The 20,297-nt window shown below is 46.7% G+C and overlaps 2 protein-coding genes across 5 annotated transcripts in view; both read right to left on the bottom strand.

The window, feature by feature from the left end:
- Positions 1-75: 75 nt before the first annotated feature.
- Positions 76-11,649, bottom strand: LOC142767354 (uncharacterized). 4 transcript variants are annotated; one of them, XM_075868848.1, is made up of 7 exons: positions 10,974-11,649; positions 10,846-10,895; positions 10,711-10,783; positions 8,943-9,122; positions 5,228-5,369; positions 3,861-4,007; positions 76-1,629 (listed from the first exon to the last, which is right to left on the bottom strand). In XM_075868848.1, the coding sequence occupies exons 5-7, from the start codon at positions 5,259-5,261 to the stop codon at positions 1,331-1,333; spliced, it is 480 nt and encodes a 159-aa protein (XP_075724963.1). In that variant the 5' UTR covers positions 5,262-5,369; positions 8,943-9,122; positions 10,711-10,783; positions 10,846-10,895; positions 10,974-11,649; the 3' UTR covers positions 76-1,330. The 4 variants fall into 4 exon arrangements, with proteins under 4 accessions (XP_075724963.1, XP_075724962.1, XP_075724965.1 ...); XM_075868847.1 differs by having other exon boundaries at positions 5,228-5,400; positions 8,943-9,086; XM_075868850.1 differs by having other exon boundaries at positions 8,943-9,086.
- Positions 11,650-14,324: 2,675 nt separating this feature from the next.
- The window catches only part of LOC142766878 (uncharacterized), a 6,525-nt gene continuing 552 nt past the window's right edge, over positions 14,325-20,297 (bottom strand). Inside the window, exons 2-4 of the mRNA XM_075868080.1 lie at positions 18,712-19,043; positions 15,848-16,063; positions 14,325-15,173 (exon numbers count right to left, since the gene is read on the bottom strand). Of these exons, the coding sequence (XP_075724195.1) occupies positions 14,976-15,173; positions 15,848-16,063; positions 18,712-18,930 (633 nt within the window). The 5' untranslated portion in view covers positions 18,931-19,043 and the 3' untranslated portion in view covers positions 14,325-14,975. The remainder of the gene's footprint in view (positions 15,174-15,847; positions 16,064-18,711; positions 19,044-20,297) is intronic.

Below are 20,297 nucleotides of genomic sequence, written 5' to 3'. Positions count from 1 at the left end.
GTAATCAGGGTGGGTCTTGCCGGACTTGTAAAGGTTGCCCCAACTATAGTGCTCAACATAAATTTAAGAAAAGGATACATTCACTAGATTTGTCTTTATTACAAGAAACATGGTGCACCCACATAGAGGAAGCCGATTTTGCAAGCAAAACCAAATTCTAGAACATTCTAAGTGCACGAAACTAAACCGAACGTATTTGCGATTTCCCGATTAACTATCAACACTCTACAGCTTCACTGTCAAACAAACAGTATTCACTCAAGAAGTACAGCTTCACGGCTACACTGTGCCGATTTCCTGGCCACTGCATTCGTGTTCTACAAAATCATATAGAACACTGCACTAGCAGACAAAAGAAAGCAAGCATTATGCACCAGACATACTACCATTAAACCGCAAGCTTTTGTTTGCGGCGAATATGACCCACCCCGACATACCCTTCCAGTCACACTGTTCACTTATTTAGCATAATGATGCTCTTACATGTTCACCAACCGGGTGACGCGAGACCGAAGCATTCAAAGTTGGATGCCGATTTGGAAAAATACTATCATCAAAAACAGACTGAAGGGCGTAACTGGTATTTAGATGAAGTCGTAGACCCTAAGCAGGTGCACGGCTCAATGTTGGTATTAGACCAAATACCAATGCTCCCGAAACCTTTCAACCAGGACGCCCGAAGTAAACAGATTCTCTGCAGAAGCGAAGACTCAACCTCCCGCACGTAACGTTTGATTATGCTTCAGCTTAACTGGACAAACAAGAACCTGCCGAGCGCGTCCGCACAATAGCCGAAAGGCCGAACCGAAAGAGCACGAAGATGAGTTGGGATTGAAAGAGCGCGTCACCGCAGTGCACAACAAACAATTACAAAAGCATGCACACACGGATATAAGAAGGCTCCCTGCCGCACAGATTGATAAATGAGTTTGTTCCAATTTAACCCAGCTTTCTATGCAGTGTAAAGCAAAAGAGCATCAACATGCCACTGAATTCCACAATGTGAATGGATTCCTATCGTGGTTAACAAACATGCAGATCGGCCAATGAACCTGGCTGCAGTTTTATATGAAATACGAGCACTAGTGGGAATCATGGCACCATATGTTACACTTGCTTTATTTGATCAATCATATGGATCCAGCATATTAGACAGTCACTAAAAACACGATTAACTTAAAGGCATCTGAAGAGCGTACCATTTCGGGGTGTGATAGATTCTGTAAGCCTTGGAACCTCACTTCAAACAGCCCTGTATAACAACAGGAAACATGTCAGCGAAGCGAAGGTATTCACAGCATTTCATGGGCAGCTGGTAGCCCAGGGTGGATCAATAGATCGCTGGCATGTCTCGGGGGGCAATGAGAGATGTAGTCCGTAGCACACTCTTCATCCACCCGCTAGCGACCACCGTAGAACACCGAGAAGCACTGCCGAAGAGCCTTCGCCAGAGTGATATAGGCTTTTTTGTATGATGCCTTCCCAATAAGGCAAGCAAGAGGCAGAAACCAGGATGCGAATTCCTGGCCGACAGCAGGACAGTGATGCTCTTGCCCACCCAAGAGGTCCAGGCTAGACGCAGAAGGCTATGTGGGTTTGGATGTAGCATCCACCGATGAGATTGAAGAGCTGCAAGTACACCAACATTGCACTGTTATATGTAGCGCAGATACACAAAGTGCGCAGAGCAAAACGAGCCCACAGAGGACGCAATATTTGGGAACGCCGAATTCCTGCTTAGCCTAGGAATGGACCAGATAACGGGATTTTTCTGCAATTGGTAGAGCATCTGATGCGATACCCTAAGGTTGTGGGTTCGAACTGAAGGGTATAAGCCGCTTTGAGGTATTTATGATATAAAGTGCACGAACTTCAAAGGACAACGATGTCCCCAATGCTCTCATTTGGCCAGTTTCTGGCTTTGGTCATGCTGAGCAAGAAGAAAAGCCTCGAAATAATTTCTCCTTTGATTCGTAGCGAGCGTCTAACCTGCAGAGTTCATATCCTAGGCTAGCATACAAAAGTTTAGTGTTCAGCAGCAGTCTTATGTAAAGGTCAGGATTTACCCCCTGGTGAAAGGAGCCACACTCACTACCTTCACTAAAAGTGATGGCAATGCTCCCAGGAATACATGTACAGGAACGCACTTAATAAAGCTTGTAACATGCATCAATTGGCCCCAAGAAGAAAATTGGCCGACGGAAATCTCCAGAGAAGGCGAAAAGAGCATCAACTCGCAGCTGAATTTATCGTTGGCAAACAACCGCAATATATACAGCATGCCACGCATGCACCATTACGTCACATCGCACAATCACACTGCACGTGCTATTTCAGAAACCTATAAAACTATCGAGTGAAAGAGCATATATTTTTTTTCGATCAAGAATAGCTTTTAGACACATTTGCTATGCACTTCAGCACGTGTGGCCAGATTTGCCAATATCACAATTTTAGATAGAAGCAAGGAGGTGATTGAGCGAGAGATGCTAGAAACATGCCTCATCGGGAAGAAAAAAGATATTTGTATTAGCGATACGTTGGCGGCACTCGGCTCGGCTGAATTTGATCTGTTTGATAAGTTTCCAAAATAGCACTTGCAGTGCGAGGCAGTGCCCGATTGTGCACTGTGATGTGTGCTTTGCGCAGGTGGCATACATGGTGCATATATAGCGGTGGTTTGGCACGAACAAACTTAGTTTCGAGTTGACACTCTTTCCTTTCGCGTTTCTTGTTCCTGGTCGTTCGAATCTAATTGTCTTTTGATGTGCCTAATAAAGTGAATAGCGATGCACCTATTGTCACAGGTAAATCAGCGTTAAGCGGTGGGAATACAGTCAACTAACCTTCCAGGCTTCTTCGAGCTGTGTAAACAGGAAGAAGTTTGCCTGGTTCACGCAAGGACTGCGTCAAGGCTGTATTGGCTATGATCAAGAGAAGACGAAGCTCAAGGGAAGTGTGAAACACCAGTTTTGGGGACTTTCCCACTGATTTATGGGCTGTCTGTCTCCAATAATCTTGGTACCCGTATTTAGGGAGCCATTGCAGCGTGGAACTTGTTAGGAGTGGTGCATCTGTGTGCAAGAACACCAGGAATTGTATTACGTGCATATCAAATCAGCACATTCTTTCATCAGATTTATTCTATAATGCAGAGAGTGCGTAGATATGCGAAAAAGCGCGTACAAACACATGGACATCTTACTACCGACACACACGCTTTGCGGACATGTCAGCACAGCTTCAGCACCATGAAGCTGGACCGATTCATCCACACCACAACGCCTCGAGAACGTGCTCGCACACATTACAAAACTTCCGCATGTTTTCTTTTAATACTACCTGGTGAGACCGAGTTCCAGGAGATTGATATGGTCTTCAATGTTGCAGAGTATTTCGTTACACGAAGGCTTGCCATTGTGCTTGGCCATGTGCAACAGAGCCTCCAAAAGCAGTCACTAGGCAAAATAATTGTTTTTTAATTGACAATGACACATATTATGAACGCTGAATTTCGAGCAATACTGGTGGGCACTGCGGATGGGGTCGGCCGTTTGGAGTATCGTTTGGCCACTTTGGTGCCGTTTGGGGTACCGCTAAGGGCGGACGAACAGACAAATGTACAGATAGACAGACAAATGTACAGACAGACAGACAGACAAATGTACAGACAGACGACAAATGTACAGACACGACAAATGTACAGACAGACGACAAATGTACAGACAGACGACAAATGTACGGACAGACAGACAAATGTACAGACAGACAGACAGACAAACAGACAAATGTACATACAGACCAAAATTGTTGCGTCGAAGGTCCCCAAGAAAGACTATCATCTTTAAGAAAATGCTTACCCGCGTGACTGCACGCGGGCAAGCAGAGAGGCCCAATACTCCTGTGAAGGATGTTGGACACCGGCAGTTCACGGAGCAAAGAGTGGGTGACGTAAGCGAAGGACCAGAGCTTGTTTGTTGAATGTGCCAGATGCAGAGGTCCCGAAGCTAGAAATAAAGAGCCACTTGTAAATCAATGCGATACATGTTGCACCCAATTTTACCAATGCGTTAGAGGTTGATGATGCACCGATATCTAGTTTTAACACCTAGTTTAGAGCACGACCACTTCGCATAGTGACATTTACTATAGATGCTGTCACACAGCGCAAAAGAGGAAGTTTACAGCTGACTCCAGTGATAGACTGGAAATATGAATTCAAGAAAGGTGCGTTGGTGGCGTTAGATTCACTATAAAATAAAGCATCGTTGTAAGTTGCCCTGCGTGTGCCATAGATTGCCAAATCTTTTTGCCAAGAAGCTGAGGCGTTTTATCTGAATGGAAGTGGTGTGCCATCTTGAATATCTTCTCTTCGTAGATTGAAGAAAACAGGATACCAGTCCTGCTTTGGGTGCTACAGTCAACCAATTTTTTTTTCGTTTCAACGAGAATAAATCCAGCAGTTTCTGAAAACAAAATGGGGCATTCGTAAGCTTCGCTTTTAAGTATTGAACGTGAAAGGGATATCCTGTCCCTAGTGCATACTTGAAGCACAGAGTGCATGAAATCTTTCGAACGTGCTACGAACCCACAGCGTGACCTTAAGGGAATAGGCACAGTTGCGTGTGTTCCTGTTGTGGTGGGTGACCGTCTTTAAACCACAAGGTCACAATAAACACATGTTCGGAGTCCCGATGGCCATGTACGCTTGTACCACGCATATTTACTGCAATATTTCATGTATTCTGAAGCATGCATAGAGGACGCGTGCGTTTGCAAGGCATGGAAGTTTTTTTTCACTGAATTTCCTAATAGAGGAAGTTCTTTTCGCTGTATTCATGAGCCAACGCGTTACTGTGTGGTAGAACACCCGCTCACCACGCAAGCGACTCGGGTCCAATCCCCTTTTCAGACCGAGATCTTTTTTTCTTACTTTATTTGCATATTTCTCAATTTCTGGGTCACACACATACACACACGACATGATTTCTCGCTCCCAATCAACGACGCCGGCATTTCTGCGAAACGAGCTCTTCAACGTTATTTCGTTAGTGCACAAGCGGTCGAAACAACTATGTCATGCCACTGTATCTGGCTGCTGAAGACAGCGCCGACTTACTCGAGTGCTCGCATAGAAATCATGCCAACATGGCGCGAACTCAAGATTGCTCCGTCCACAACTGTTGCACTCCGCCCCTCTTTAACTCAATGAAATGCCCATGCTTACGTGAGTCATTGCGGACCTTGAAGTCAGGATTCATCGGAACGAGAAGGCCGGTAGCGAGAAGATAGACTGCCTGCTGCGGAACGGTTTACCGAGGACATCTTGAAGGAAGGCCTGGATGACCCACGGACCTGCAAGATCGTCCCTGGCATGTGTCGGGTGCTCAGATTAGCAAGCTGGAAGCAAAAGTGAGCCACATTCACAACAGGTTGATGTAAAGAACCATTGAAACTACACCCAAATTTCTAGTGCGACTGGTATTTACAATTCTATAATAACCGCATAATGCCATTAAGAATCTGGTCACGGCACGTAATGTTCAGGCATGTGCGCTATTTAGGCATGTGCTTTCCCTGGAATATTGGGGCTCCAAATATTCGAACGAATACTGTATTCAAAATGTCGAATCGAAATTCATGTCCAAGCGACTCGAAAGCATTTGAAATGTCCCTACATCGCTCCACCTGCCTGCATATCTGGCCGCACTTATCATTCACTGGAATTGCCCGTCCACGGATTAAGACCTTTTTTTATGTTCTTCTTTGTACAGACAGCGAAAGACTGGAATGACCTTCGCCTCGATGTCACCACTAAATGTTCATCATTTTTGCTTGATTATGTGGCCATTTTTTTTTTCAGGATAAAAGCTTTTGGCAATGAAATTTTTCATATGTCAACCCACCGCTTATGCAATAGCCACTCGAGGGGTCTCTAAGGAAAATAAAGTTATGTTATCAACGTATGACAAATAGCATCACCTGACTGCTTGTAAAGTCCATTCCCCAGCAGAAGAGGGCTCCCGTATTGTTAATACATCTACCTGAGAAACAAAATCTACACTGCCACGAAGCCCCACTTCAAGAATAAATGAACAGATTATAGTCCCATAAATCCATCGTCTGTTGTTTCAAAAGATTGCTATACTGGCTCAAAAGCTACGAGTACAGTGAAAGTTAAAGCTTGATGTGCTGTCCGCGTCAAGTGAAACCTTAACAGCGGCAAGCCTCTGAGATGGTATAGTGCGCACCATGCACTTACCACCATTGACAGGCATGCGCACCCTGTTCGGCAGCTTTGCGCATTTATGCATGCCTGTCCATGGCGTTAAGTGGATGACGCGCACTATACCATCGATAAAAGGTTTGCCGCTGCTCGGGTTTCATTCGACGTGAATGGTACTTTAGGGGTTAATTGCATTACACCGAAAGCAAATCATGCTACTATTGAAAGTGACTTCCACTTCCTCCTTAGCTCAAAATGAAGACACTTGCACGGGCCTTATTTCAGTTAATGTGCAAGATGGTTGGGTAAGGACAAATGTTCGTTCCTTAAGGGTGAATGTACTTGGGCCGTGGGTCGTTCCCTCCTCCGTAGTAATAGTATGTAGTTGCCTCTTGTTTACGAATTGCTCAATAGATGGCATTGTGTGTATTTGTCCTTGTCAATGAAACCAGGAAGTTGACTGGTAAATACTTAGAAAACAGCAGGTGGCCAAACCAAAAAGAACTATCGGTTAAGAAGAAAGTGAAGGAAACGGAGACTGATATGTGGAGAATGGGCATGATAAAGAAGTCCGCAATAGAGATCTATCGAACGTTTAAGCAGGAAATTGCCAAGGAAAGGATCTATGTAATACTCGGGGTAGTTCTCTACTGTTTGAGGCCAGAACGGGAGTACTGCGAACCAAGACATATCGGGCCAAATACGAAGGGGTAGACACAGTATGCAGTGCGTGTGGAGATGAAGAAGAAACTGCCGAACACTTGATAATGTTCTGTAAAGGGCTTCACCCTATAGTTCAGGATGATGGCGCAGAGTTTTTCAAAGCACTGGGGTTTAGGGACCGGGAGGGCAAAATAAACTTTAAGCGGGTAGACTTAACTAGAAGGAGGTTATCTGATTGGTGGCTAAAGTCAAGGCACGAGTGAAAATTAAACTCTTCAGTGAAAGTACGAATCCTCAAACTCTTTTTTTTAAGGAAAAAAATATAGTTTTTGGTTCATTAGGTATTTGGTGGCGCTAGCCACCGCCCGATCTAAAGGGTACAGCCATATCCATCCATCCATGCATCCTTGTGATTTGAGATGGCCATCATTCGAGGGCAGAGAAGCTAACAGCACGATAAAAATTTCAGGAGTGATTGAGAGAAATCGGGGAGAAGCATTGGGCTAGCGAAATTTTCAGCTACTTGTACACGAGGAATGTCGATAAAAAGTAGAGGAAGCGAATGAGAAAATTGACGGGTAAATACTTAGAAAGCAGCAGGGGGCAAAATCAAAAAGAACTATCGGTTAAGAAGACTAAAGGAAACGGAGACCCACATGTGGAGAATTGGTATGATTAAGAAGTCCGCACAAGATCTATCAAAGTTTTAAGCAGTAAATTGGCAAGGGAAGGATCTATCATAAATCTCAGGGTAGTTTTCTACTGTTTGAAGCCAGGACGGGAGTATTGCAAACCAAGGCTTATCGGGCCAAATATTAAGGGGTATACAAGGTATGCAGTGCGTGTAGACAGGAGAAATAAACTGCCGAATACTTGATAATGTTCTGCAAAGGGCTTCACCCTATATTCTAGGATGGTGGCACAGAGTTTTCGAAGCACTGGAGTTTGGAGATAGGGAGGGGAAAGTAAACTTTAAGCGGGTAGAATTAACAATTAGGAGGTTGTTCGACTGGTGGCTACGAACAAGGCACGAGTGAAAATTAAACCCTTTACTGTAAAGTACCAGTTTTCAACTTCACTATGTAAAGGAAAAAAAGATGTAGTTTTTCTCTACTAATTGCTACGGCTTGGTGCCGTTAGCCGCCGCCCGATCTAAAGGGTGCGGCCACATCAATCAATCCTTCCTTCCATTTTTGAAAATAATGTCACTAAATGGCATTAGTCACAGTTAGTGGTTTCGATACGTGCTCTAGTGTGGCAGCGACGGACGGACTGACAGACATACTTGGAAACAAAACAATATCACATGACTGCGTTGGTGGGATGATGCCAGTTTTAAGGGCAATAAAATTGACAGATGCTTCGCCCCACGCGTCATTCACTCCGTGGATATGTTGTAATGTTTTTATATTATGCTGTATATACTATTCGACTTCGATTTGAAATTATTCCACGTCACCACCTGCTTCGAACCTAATATTTGCTATTACCGCTTGTCTAGAAATGTTAGCCCTCAAGCAAGCGCTCGCATCGAAATCCCACTAATATGGCACAAACTGTAGACTGCAAGCTGAAGTTTTTTTCCATTTTATAGCCCTAGAATGTCGAACTGGAATTATCTTAGTAGCATAGAACGCTGGGCGAAAATCGGTAAGAAGTATGGAGTCTGTTTCAGAAGACGAGCGCTGACTTGACTTCATTTATGGGTGATTGATTGATATGTAGGGTCTAACGCCCCAAAACCACCATATGATTATGAGAGCCGCCGTAGTATAGGGCTCCAGAAATTTCGACCAACTATAGGGTCCTCTTACGTGCACCCAAATATAAACAAACGAGTCTACAGCATTTTCGCCTCCATTGAATGCACCGATGCAGACGGGATTCAATCCCGCGTACTGTGCACGTTCCTGTAGTCGCTGTTAGTGAAGGTTCAATATCAGCATATGTCTGCTCCGGAGTTATCCTAGGTGTGCTTTTCACCATAAATGGAGCCGCGAGTCCCTGCTGTGTCTTCTTCCCATTCATCTGTGTTCAACGTGGATTCACTCACACAAATCGCTGCGGATCCAGACAACGCAGTATCGATCCAGACAACGCAGTAGGCCCGAGCACGCAGAACACCATCAGATGATCGTCAATCTACCGGAAACATCATCGCTGGTGGAGCAAGGGCTGGACAAAATGCGCCAGGAACCTGCGTGGCCATCCATTACGTGCATCAGATGCAAAGCTGCAAAAAATAAAGGCCACCCACTTATCCATTACGACAAGACGCGGTGCACCCGTTTTGCCAATGTACACAACGTAAAAGAGGTGGGTAAAGACAGCATATAACCCTGTGCGACAGCACCCTCCCTTGGCAACTTCTGTACACTATAGACATGGAAACGACCACGAACTTTTAGCTATTGGTAAATTAAGCACTTTTGTTAGTAAATATTTCGCTACATTCAGATGCTTTGGTGAAGGTTGAGCAGTGTTGAACAAGATGTTTGACGTGGGTGTTTTTGCAGGTTTCAAGATTTTTTTATTATCCCTTAAATGCTCGCTTTCAGCACATAACTATTTGATATATGTGAGTGATTCACTGAATCAGGGTTATAAGGAAGTCTAGACTTGCTATTACTACATTGATCACATTTATATTACAATCGCTATCAAATACGGTAATCTATTTCAACACTGCCAGTTGCGATAATTCTCGTGCCCAGACCCTTTGCAACAAACTAAATTTTAGGCACTTGTAGACATTCAATGAGTCTGGCAGAGAGATCGTTAAAGTGCACTTCATACGTAAGTATCCGGAGCATATCTGGAAGCTCATTGAGCGAGGAGATGCTATAATCACTGGAAAACATGTCGAGTTGCCGTGCAAACCTAAAGGTTGGGCAGTACTAATAAACTGCGACAAATGGCTATATATTGCGAACATGCAACAACCCCATAGCCTGTAATGGGCTCACCTAGCTACCAAGTTCGTGCCACTAACAAAGCTCGTCGCAACGATGGCCGATTTAGCGGTCCCCGACTGATCGCCGATAGTGCACCTCCTGGATAATGATTCCCAGAACGAAAAGAAGAAGGAACTTCGAACTAAGGCGTGCTTTCCCACGTTAGGCACAACCCATTGTCAAAACCCATGCACGATTACAGCTCAAAACACATCTGCCACAAATTTGGAGGAATAGTCGACATTTCAGACCCAGCTTCCGACGCATTACTCTTAGCATATATGGGCACACGATGTAGCAAGAAACCCATTCTAACATAACTGAGAATATTAAGCTTGCCGAATGAAAACATTGCAAAAGCGTATCCCAATTTAGGCACAACTGACTAAGGCCACGAGTAACATTGGTTACCTCTGCAGCCCACACGTGTTCGTAAACGGACTGAAAGCAAGGAACTGTCCAAGTACGGTAACAGACCAGCACAAATGAAAGAATAGGCAAATTAACATACTTTACAAACTACCACACGTGCCCGCGCGGGCTTAACTTGCTTACTAGTAGCCGCGGGCGTTTAAATTGCAAAGCACCACGTGGCACCCACACGCTGAAGCACTGTCAACGACATGCGCCTAAGAGGGCCACGGCAGCAGCAACTGCAGGAGAGCCCATTTGCTAGCTATATCGACGCAACGAGCGAGACGCCACATCAGTATACTTGTTCTGATGGCATCCTTACACTTTCATGAACCCCGCATTAAACCTTCAGAGAACAGTACATGGGATTAACAAACCATGAAGCAAAGGCGGCCCTTCGCGTTTAACGTGTATGCTCTGTTCTACTCTTTAAAATAGTAAAGCCATGCTTACTCGATGCAGTGCCGGTAACACGTCCGCCTAAGACTGTCAGAGATAGTGTGGAAGATACGCCGGTCGAACGCTCCTGGAACGAAAGCAAAACTTGTTAGACGATGAGAATTCACGCGTAAATAAACGCAGACTCACGAGTAACGCTTGAGCGCGAAGCCACGGCCGGTAGACGAGCCAAGGAAATGCTAAAAAAAAGTGTGCAGGGGTTAGAACGGCAACAGAAACACTCAAAACACGAGTGAACGGTTATATAGTTAACCCACCTGCACTCCACCTGAAGCAGGTCCCCGACGCGAGGTGTCGTGCAGACTTGAAGTCCTTGAACCGCTTGACATTCACACGCTAGTCTTCAACAAGCCGGCAAGCCGAACCAGGCCACGTGTCGCGGCCCTTGAAAACCACGTGTTCACACCAGGAAAGACTGGCACGAAGTAATGACAATGGTGGCCCCACGGGCATTCCAGTTCATCACGTACAATAATCCCAAGGGCACAAAAAAGCTACCTGCATTACCTGCCTGAGTAACCGCAAGCTGAGCCTACCCGCCTGGGTCCCCGCGAATATTGACCGTGAAGTAGCGGCATGTTCAAGAAACGCACCCGCTAAAGTTACACGCAAACTGGCCTTAAACTTCACTTGAACTAAACTATTAGCGAGTGATTTTCAATGAACAAGCGCCCACCCCCCGCCGGCTAGTCACATTATGGAGCACGCTGATCTGATGCCGAAAAAGCTTGCAGTGGCTCACGATGAATTCTTCGCAAAGTGGCTTCTTGTGCGTAGTTCCATACGTCCAGGTAAGGTCCTTAGACACAAAATAAAAAGTTGAAACGCGTCTCGTATACGTCTACTGCTACTATCCCGCACACCACGCCTGAACATCGCGGCAAACGCCATTCCAGGGCGCCGAAGAACTGCCGTCTGGAAAATGCGCACCATGACCAGCATCGAGTGGAAAATGGAAACGGACCGCTCGCGTGCAACTATGCGAAGGCGATGCTTCGGTATTCGCGCATGCGTTGTTGCAGCCAGAGTTGATCGCGCTTTCACGTCACGATATCGTTCGTCGCTGCAAACTGTAGTTACCAGCGTACGATTACATTCGAAACAAGTCGTCATTTGTAGAAAACGTTCAGCGGGTAACCCATATTTTCCACGTTTTCGCAAGCCTGCGCCAGGCCGCTCAGCCTGCGCGAGTTGAACGCAGCAACGTCACGACTCCCTCATTCGACAGCCGGCCGGCAGCATTTTTCCGAAGCGAGCGCACCATCGCATAGCTGCGCAGGACAACTTCATTGATTGATTGATTGATTGATTGATTGATTGATTGATTGGGTGGTTGGTTAATTGATTGATTGATTGATTGATTGATATGTGGGGTTTAACGTCCCAAACCCACCATACGATTATGAGAGACGCCGTAAAGGAGGGCTCCAGAAATTTCGACCACCTGGGGTTCTTTAACGAGCACCCCAGGACGATTTCATGCCATGGCCCTCTGGAAGCGATAGATTAGTCTTTGACATTGATGCAAACAATTTGAACTTGACAAAAATTAGTTACGAGTCTCCTGTGCCTAGCGACAGTGAGGCGGAAGAGGCTGTGCACGCGTGCCAATACTGAAGAGGTGACATTCCGCTTTCAGCGGCACCAAATTGCGACTACCACGCGGCAGCGATGAACAGGAAACCGCGCTGCCCCGGCGGCCGTGAGCGAGTTGCCGTCATGGCGCTTGCTTTGCAAGCTTCTGATGTTTCCGGTCTTTTTCATATCGCCTTGTCGTATTGCGTAATATTAGCATTTGAACTCTTATTATTCTGCAAACAACCCCCCAAAATTATAGTTCCGAATCCCTTTAGCTACGGAAATGCATGTTCAGCGCGTGGCATTTTTTCTTTAAACAAGGGGGACTTGATGCGGGTAAGCTGGAGTAACATACTTATGAAATGCCGCAAAAAGAGACATACGAAAGAAAATGCAAGAAAATGCGAGGACTATAGTTTGTGTTTCGTTCTGGTCCTCTGTGTTTTTGTCTTCTAAGGTGCAGAGCAACGCCAAAGAGATCCCTTGTGGTCATACATTTCTATCCCAAGTCATCGCCGACAATCTGCGTTCTTGTTCCGCACAAAATACACTGACAACCGCTTACCACCCTCAAACAAACGGCCTCACGGAACGATTTAACCGCACTTCAACAAATATGCTCGCTATGTACGTGTCGCCCGACCACCGAGACTGGGGCCTTGCCTTACCCTACGCAACTTTCGCGCATAATTCATCTCGTCACGACACAGCGGGCTTTCCGCCGTTCTACTTATTGTACGGAAGAGAGCCGACTTTACCACTGGACACAGTCATCTCAGCTAACTCCTCGTCCACCAGCGAGTATGCCCGCGACGCGATTGCGCGAGCCGATCATGCCCGTCAGCTCGCTCGCGCTCGGCTGATGGCGTCGAAAACCAACCAATGCCGTCGGTACGATGCGGAACATAGAGACGTACATTTCGCTCCCGGTACCCTCGTTTTACTCTGGTCCCCTCATCGTCGGCTGGGCCTATCATAAAAACTTCTGTCTCATTACACGGGTCCATACCGTATATTGCGTGAAGTAACACCTGTCAACTACGAGATCAGCCCCATCTATCCATCGTCATCTGCTGTGCGGTTCAGTGAAATTGTACACGTATCGCGGATCAAGCCCTACGACAATGCGTCAGATAACGACCTTTGAAGCACCGGGGGTCATGCTCCGCCGCCGGGGGTCATGCTACGTACCAGAGCATGGGGACGAAGAAGAACAGCATATAGACTGGCACGAGCGAATCTCTGTGGCTGGCGCTGCTTGCTTAACCGGCTGTAAATACATCTGTGACTACCCCTCCGAGTTGGTCTCCTTCTCGTAACAATATTATAGCTTTTTTCTGACCTCTATCAGACTGTCATGATTTTTTTTCACCACTGCTCTAGAGTGTCAATTTTCCTTGCCTACTTCAACTAACCAGTTATTAGTTCCACCCGCTTTGAAAGAAATCCTGAAACCCTCAAAAATGATTTTTAGCTAATCTTGCTTATCAGAGCAGTACTACGTCACGAAACCCTGTGGTTAAACTCTTGTCATGGTTCTTGATGCAATTTACGAATGACGAACCTACGTCACAGGTCCCTGCCAGAAATTACATATAACATTCTAAAGAACATTGGCGGTTCGAAATTATGCGATACGAATAGGAAAAGTGACATCCCACCACAGGCAGACGATGACAGATGCTATGCAATACTTAAAGAAGAAGATCTATAGGCGTTTACACTTTGGAGCAATCATATCTGATTGATCTCAGAGAATCTGGCTTTACCGTGGAGCCATCGATACACGATTTAATCCCGCGTGCCATGCTCATGAGAGGCACATCTAGACAAACGAAAGCATATCAATGATAAGAGCTAATATCCTTTAACATAAATTAACGTCGCCACCACCGATAACGACCGTAACAACATTGTCACGGGCACGCAACGTCCATTGCTGTGAAAGCAAACTTGAATATTCAATAAATTTTATAAATCTATACGTGAGGCAGTATGTCATGCTTCATAAGAAATACAATGACAAAGACTCAAATATGTGGTGTTTTCTTCAAGTCGTTTGAAGAGGCGAGATGAAGTTTGAATTGGTGCTCGTTGAAACATCAGCCCTATTTACGTGTTCGGGCACCCACCGAATTTATGCGGATGCTTAAACATTCACTCTTCAACGCACTCCTGCTTGTACCAGCAAATTCGGTTGAACACGTTGTCCACAAATGCTCTTTCTCATTGCGTAGCGGCCTTTCGCATATATAGTCGTTTGCGATGCCTCTACAGGCGAACTGCTCTTCCTGAGAGTGATAAAGCTATTATAGCACAACGCTCCAGGGGCGTATTCCGGCACCAAAACAGGCGCGCAATATACCGTGGTCAAAGATTCGAAAAGCCCCGCACAAAGTGTTGTCACACGGCATCTCTCCGTTGGACTCAGGAACGCCAAGGATCAAGTTCACATCAGGCGTTGCTTAGGCGGACGCCCGCTGGGCTCCTGTGGATGCTTAAGCATTCCCTCGTGATGAACTAACACGAGAAGCAGGCTCACAAACTCGTTGTATTGGTGAATGCACGAATCGCTAGTAGATTAATAAGGTATCGGCGAAACTTGAAGACAAAAAGAAAGCTACATTTCGATTGAAGAAGCCGTGCAGGTAATGGCGAGGCATGTGACGAAGAAGTGGATTTCACTGCAGAAGCACGCGTGTCGTGCTCTCGGCAATGGATGCCAGCTGCGGCGACATTCTGTGACTGTCTCCTGGACAGAGACCGGCGAAGTCGTCCAGGAATGCGTCGTACACCGCGACGGCAGCGTCCCCCATGTCGTCTTCGTACGCCCGCTGCATTCTTTCCTGCAGCTGCTTCGGACCAGCGTAGGCGGCAACCTGTGACGTAGAGTTAGTACTACAGTGAATGGTAGCAGCATGGTAGAGTAGTCTCTCAACAGCTTGTGGGACTATGACAGTATTATTGAGGGACGAAGTATGGAAAAATACTCTGGGAACATGATAGTAGTATCGTCCAAATGATCAAACACGTCGAATGATGAGAACACCGTAGTCGAGCATAAGTTTCAAAAAGGAAGGCTGCTGTGACGGTCGACAAGTGATCGCAAGCAAAGCAGACATACCAGCACGATAAGTAGCATTCATTACCGACAACATTCACTGTTGAAAGTAACTTGGTCGTTGTCGGAATGGTCGCTTTGTAACCTGATGGGCTTATTGCGTGTAAACAATGTGCCTTATAAAATAAAGTACGCACAAACAAAGGCAACTAATCTGCACATTCTCAGACAAATGAGCGCTATAGACTGTTCAGAAATACTTGAATTCTACTTCAACAAACCAGTAAAAAAAATCGTCTTACCGATGGCAGCCTGTGTATATCACCAACAAATCACAGAGGCAGTGCTTTCGCGGTACATTAGTTCGCCAGAAACTGCGCCAAATGTTTTGCGCATGGATGCGTGCAGTAGGAAATGCTCAGGTCACAGCCCCCACCTAACGGTCACAGCCACCCCCTAGCGGCAATCCACTAACGAAGCAGCTGCACTCACGTAGTACACTGCGCCGCCGTCCAGCGACTTCTCGATCTGCATGATCGCTACGACGCACTCCTTTTCGGCAGGGTTCCCGACCACTGGCTTGACGTTGCACACGCTCTCGAAGCTCGCCTTGTTCGGTCGCAGAACGAGTCCCGAATTGGGGAGTGGCACAGCGTGGGCAGAAGCCCCGAGAGCCACGGTTCGCGTGACGAAGGTGTCGCCCCCCGCCTGCGTGGAAGCTTGTTCTGGTCGTGGCTTTCGAGTCCAGAAACACACGATGTCTAGGAGGTGATGTCATGTTTCTATGTTTGAATTTTTAGGAAGATTGTTACTATTGCTGCAAGCTCATTCGGCTACCAGAAATATTCTAAAACATACACGTAATGGTGATTGTGTAGGTGTATTGTAATTCAGGCGCTAATAAGTCTAAGCACGCAGTGAAACAAAAGTGCACTGTTTAATAATGAAATGTCTCTCTGAGCCCACATACTGGACGACATGTCCACAGCGCAAGCATGCTTTACACGTAAGATAAGGTAATATATATACCTCCTCCTCTTGGTGGATGCCCCGCCGCGGTGGTCTAGTGGCTAAGGTACTCGGCTACTGACCCGCAGGTCGCGGGTTCGAATCCCGGCTGCGGCGGCTGCATTTCCGATGGAGGCGGAAATGTTGTAGGCCCGTGTGCTCAGATTTGGGTGCACGTTAAAGAACCCCAGGTGGTCTAAATTTCCGGAGCCCTCCACTACGGCGTCTCTCATAATCATATAGTGGTTTTGAGACGTTAAACCCCACATATCAATCAATCAATCTCTTGGTGGATAAAAATGGGCATGATTTACACATTGTAAGACCATTATGATGGATGAACTAGTATAGCGATACAAGCGACGCAGTTATGCTTGAAAAAATTCGGGCGGAAGCATAACAGTAATCACAAAGCCTCGCTCAGACAAACCCTTAAAACGACGACTCTTTTTCTTATTTTGGCACCCACCTGCAGGTTAGCATACGCGAAATATGCACTGCACAGTTGCCAAGCTCTCTGAGGAACTGGTGGTTCGAAGCAGATCATGCCATCTTTACGACCAGCTCTAAATGTCTTGTTGACCGTCTACTACTACGCAGGCCACGTCACAAATCAACACTTCTGAGGTCTAATCGGCAACGGTCGTCTATTTCTATTTTCTTTTGCACCTCTACTTTTCTTTTACATAATAAACTATTTTAGGGGCGAAGCTCCTTACGCCGTGGGTCGTATGTCCCGTGTTGTCGTAGTCGTCATAGTAGTCAGTTGCATTGCACTTGATGTCAATAAAAACGGCGTCACAGCATCTCCACGAAGTGAATAATGATGAGTGGGGCGAAGCGTCCATCAGTCCATCCATGCTTCCGTACGTCCGCTTCACCCCACTCGTCATCATTCACCTCGTGAATATGCTGTGATTTTTTTACACCATAAATACTACCGCTCTCTATAGATACGAATGCGAAGGCGAGACTTTGAATGGCTGGATGACATCCTTTTACAATGTTCTACAGTGCCTCTGCAAATCAACAACTCCTGGCGACTCTCGTCCGTATAGGCGTAACATGTGCATAACCATTTTCGACGCCCCCTCCCCCCCCCCCCCCGCCACTACCGATGTCTTTGCACAAGTGTCGCTAGGGCCTGGCGGCGGCATTCTCCACCAATCACTGTGCTTATTTGTGTTGTGACGTAGAGGTCCCCCTATAGCGCAGTTTTGAACAGTCGCGAGAGCCATGCAAACTGTCCCTGGCTGCTCTCGGTGCTGCAAAGGCGCTTTTGCTCTACCAATGAATGACAGGGCCTCAACTCCCTTCGAGCCCCGCCGCGGTGGTCTAGTGGCTAAGGTACTGGGCTGCTGACCCGTAGGTCGCGGGTTCGTATCCTGGCTGCAGCGGCTGCATTTTCGATGAAGGCAAAAATGCTGTAGGCGCGTGTGTTCATATTTGGGTGCACATTAAAAAAAATTCCGCCATATCCACGAAGTGAATGATGATGAGTGGGCGAAGCTCCGGAGGTAAACGTGGTAAACCATGAATCCTCTGTACATTTTGCCCACTCGATTTTATTACATCGCTCCCCCTAGCGTACGTCGCCGCACTAAATCGAACGATTGCCTTCAACCAATGACACGCGCCATATGTGACATCATTCCTATTTTATAAGATCTCGCGTCTTTCATCAACTACAAGTACCGCTTTATAGTTAATAACATCTTGCATCTTTTCATCATCAGCTACAAGTACCACCATCTAGTAAACACTACAAGAACTAAACGAGAGGTGGCTACATACAGGAGACGGTACCGCCATCTAGTGAACACTGCAAGAACTAAACTAGAGGTGGCTACATACAGGGGACGGTAGCGCCATCTAGTGAACACTGCAAGAACTAAACTAGAGGTGGCTATATACAGGCTACAGGGGATGCACAGCCCACGCCCTAAGGAGCTTCGCCCCTAAAAACCCCAGGTCGTTGAAATTTCCGCAGCCCTCCACTACAGCGTCTCCCAAAATCGTATGTTGGTTTTTTTTTTGGTGGGGGGGACGTTAAACCCCTACATATCAACTTCCTTCTACCACCGAATCACGCCGGATCTGAAAAGAGCTCCTTCAGCGTGCTTTCTAGTGCTCCTGTTCGCCGTACGTAATTCGCCATTGGGTACGAGACATCTAAGGAACACATATACCGCACAGTTGGCATTGGTCCAGCGTTGTGTCTGCTCTACGTCCAGCGCCTATTTCTGCTGTACCCTTTATAACCAGAAACCACACTTGTTCTATGGACTAGAAACAATGTCCTCGTACAAGAAAGAAGCACAGTGTTTCAACCACGTTCATCGTCTCACCGAAACGCTGTAGGCGAACTTCCTGCGGTGGGCGGCGCCGAACGAGTCGCGTATCTCGCGAAACGCGGGAGCAGCGTACAGCCTGGCGCCGCTGCAGTGCACCGACGACCGCCGGGGCCGAAGCTTGTGTGTCGCGAGGACCACGTGATCCACGAGCGCCAGCAGCGGGTCGAGGTCGTACGGAGCGACGTAGCGCGGCAGCGGAGGCACCGTGAGCATCACATCACCTTCACCCGGTTCGCAACGAGACCCTCGACGAGCGCGTGGAAGAGCCGCGGCTCCTTGAGGACGTCGCACTCGTCTCCCGGGTGGTTCCAGTCTAGATTGACGCCCTGCACGGCACGCATACCCGAAAATTCAGGTTGAATTTTCAAATGCAGTGAGTAAGAGAAGTCCACGAGTGTTGAAGATTGGGCGAGTTGGTTCGTCGTACTTGAACTGGTATAGCGCATTACGGGGAAGAAGAAACGGCGGATTCTTGATGCAGTTTGACAATAAAGTTGGAAGTTAGCGCTCTGTCCTCTTGTGTCGGTCTGCTCAGCCGTTTCTTCTTCCCCGTAATGCGCTATACCAGTTCAAGCTCGAGTAAGAGAAGTACCATAAGGCGGGAAAACTAAACAAGGAAGTTACGAGAAGAGCTCACACTACCGGCTGTTTAATTTATTTATTTTTAGGTTGTCAGCAACCCATTAAACAGGCGAGATGGAACTGCGCTATCTAGCCTCAGAGCATGGGCGGACTCTACGAGGAGGGGAGGGGGGCGGTGGAGCTCAAGTTTCCCGCCGGGCGGCTTCGCGGAAACACAGCGCCCCTGGCGTCGGTCCTGAATATTTTTAGAAGTTTGTGTTCGGTTACTGTCCATTGAGAACCGACTGTTGGCCATCCTGTCTGGTAACTACTCAAGAGAGGGCTACTTAGGTCCACTTCATTTTCTTTTCAGTCTTTTAAATGTGACTGGTCAGCCATTCTGTGGAAAATGCCCCTGAATAGTATTAGAGCGTGCGTATCACGTTCCGTTGACGAAAAGTCCACGCAATTGCTTAAGCTATGACAGTATCAAACTGCGTAGTGACTGGTTTTTCTCAAAGCAACAATGCCCACGATAATACAAAGCATCAGTGACGCAGTCAATCAGTTGGTGCTGTCGCACTGATTTGCTCGCCAAGACTAAAAATATACTTCTTTCGTCGTTTACAAATGGCTACCCTTTGACATGTGTGTCTTTTAATATGCCAAAAAGAGATGACACTGCGACATCGCAACATTGTAAACTATGCTGTATGCGCCATGATGAGTAGATAGAATGAAATTATGTGTTCTACGTGCAACCGTACTTACTTAGTGCGCATCCGGAGTAGTGCATAAATTGCGGGAGAAATGGGCCACACCAGGTCATGTTTTTAACGTCAGAGCCAGACACCACATTCTCAGCGTAAAAAAATGGTTTTGGATTTCTTCCTCTTTTGCCTCTTTCCGAATCATAAACGGTTTTCTTAGTTTTTCTCTCTTTCAAAGCTATTCTGCTGGAAATGCTGTGCACGGGCTCGGCGGCATGGCTGCGAAAGGAAACTACGTCTCTCACGGTG

Source organism: Rhipicephalus microplus, chromosome 7 (genome assembly GCF_043290135.1).
Source record: "Rhipicephalus microplus isolate Deutch F79 chromosome 7, USDA_Rmic, whole genome shotgun sequence".
Lineage (NCBI taxonomy): Eukaryota > Metazoa > Arthropoda > Arachnida > Ixodida > Ixodidae > Rhipicephalus > Rhipicephalus microplus.
This window is presented reverse-complemented; position numbering and strand designations above follow the sequence as displayed.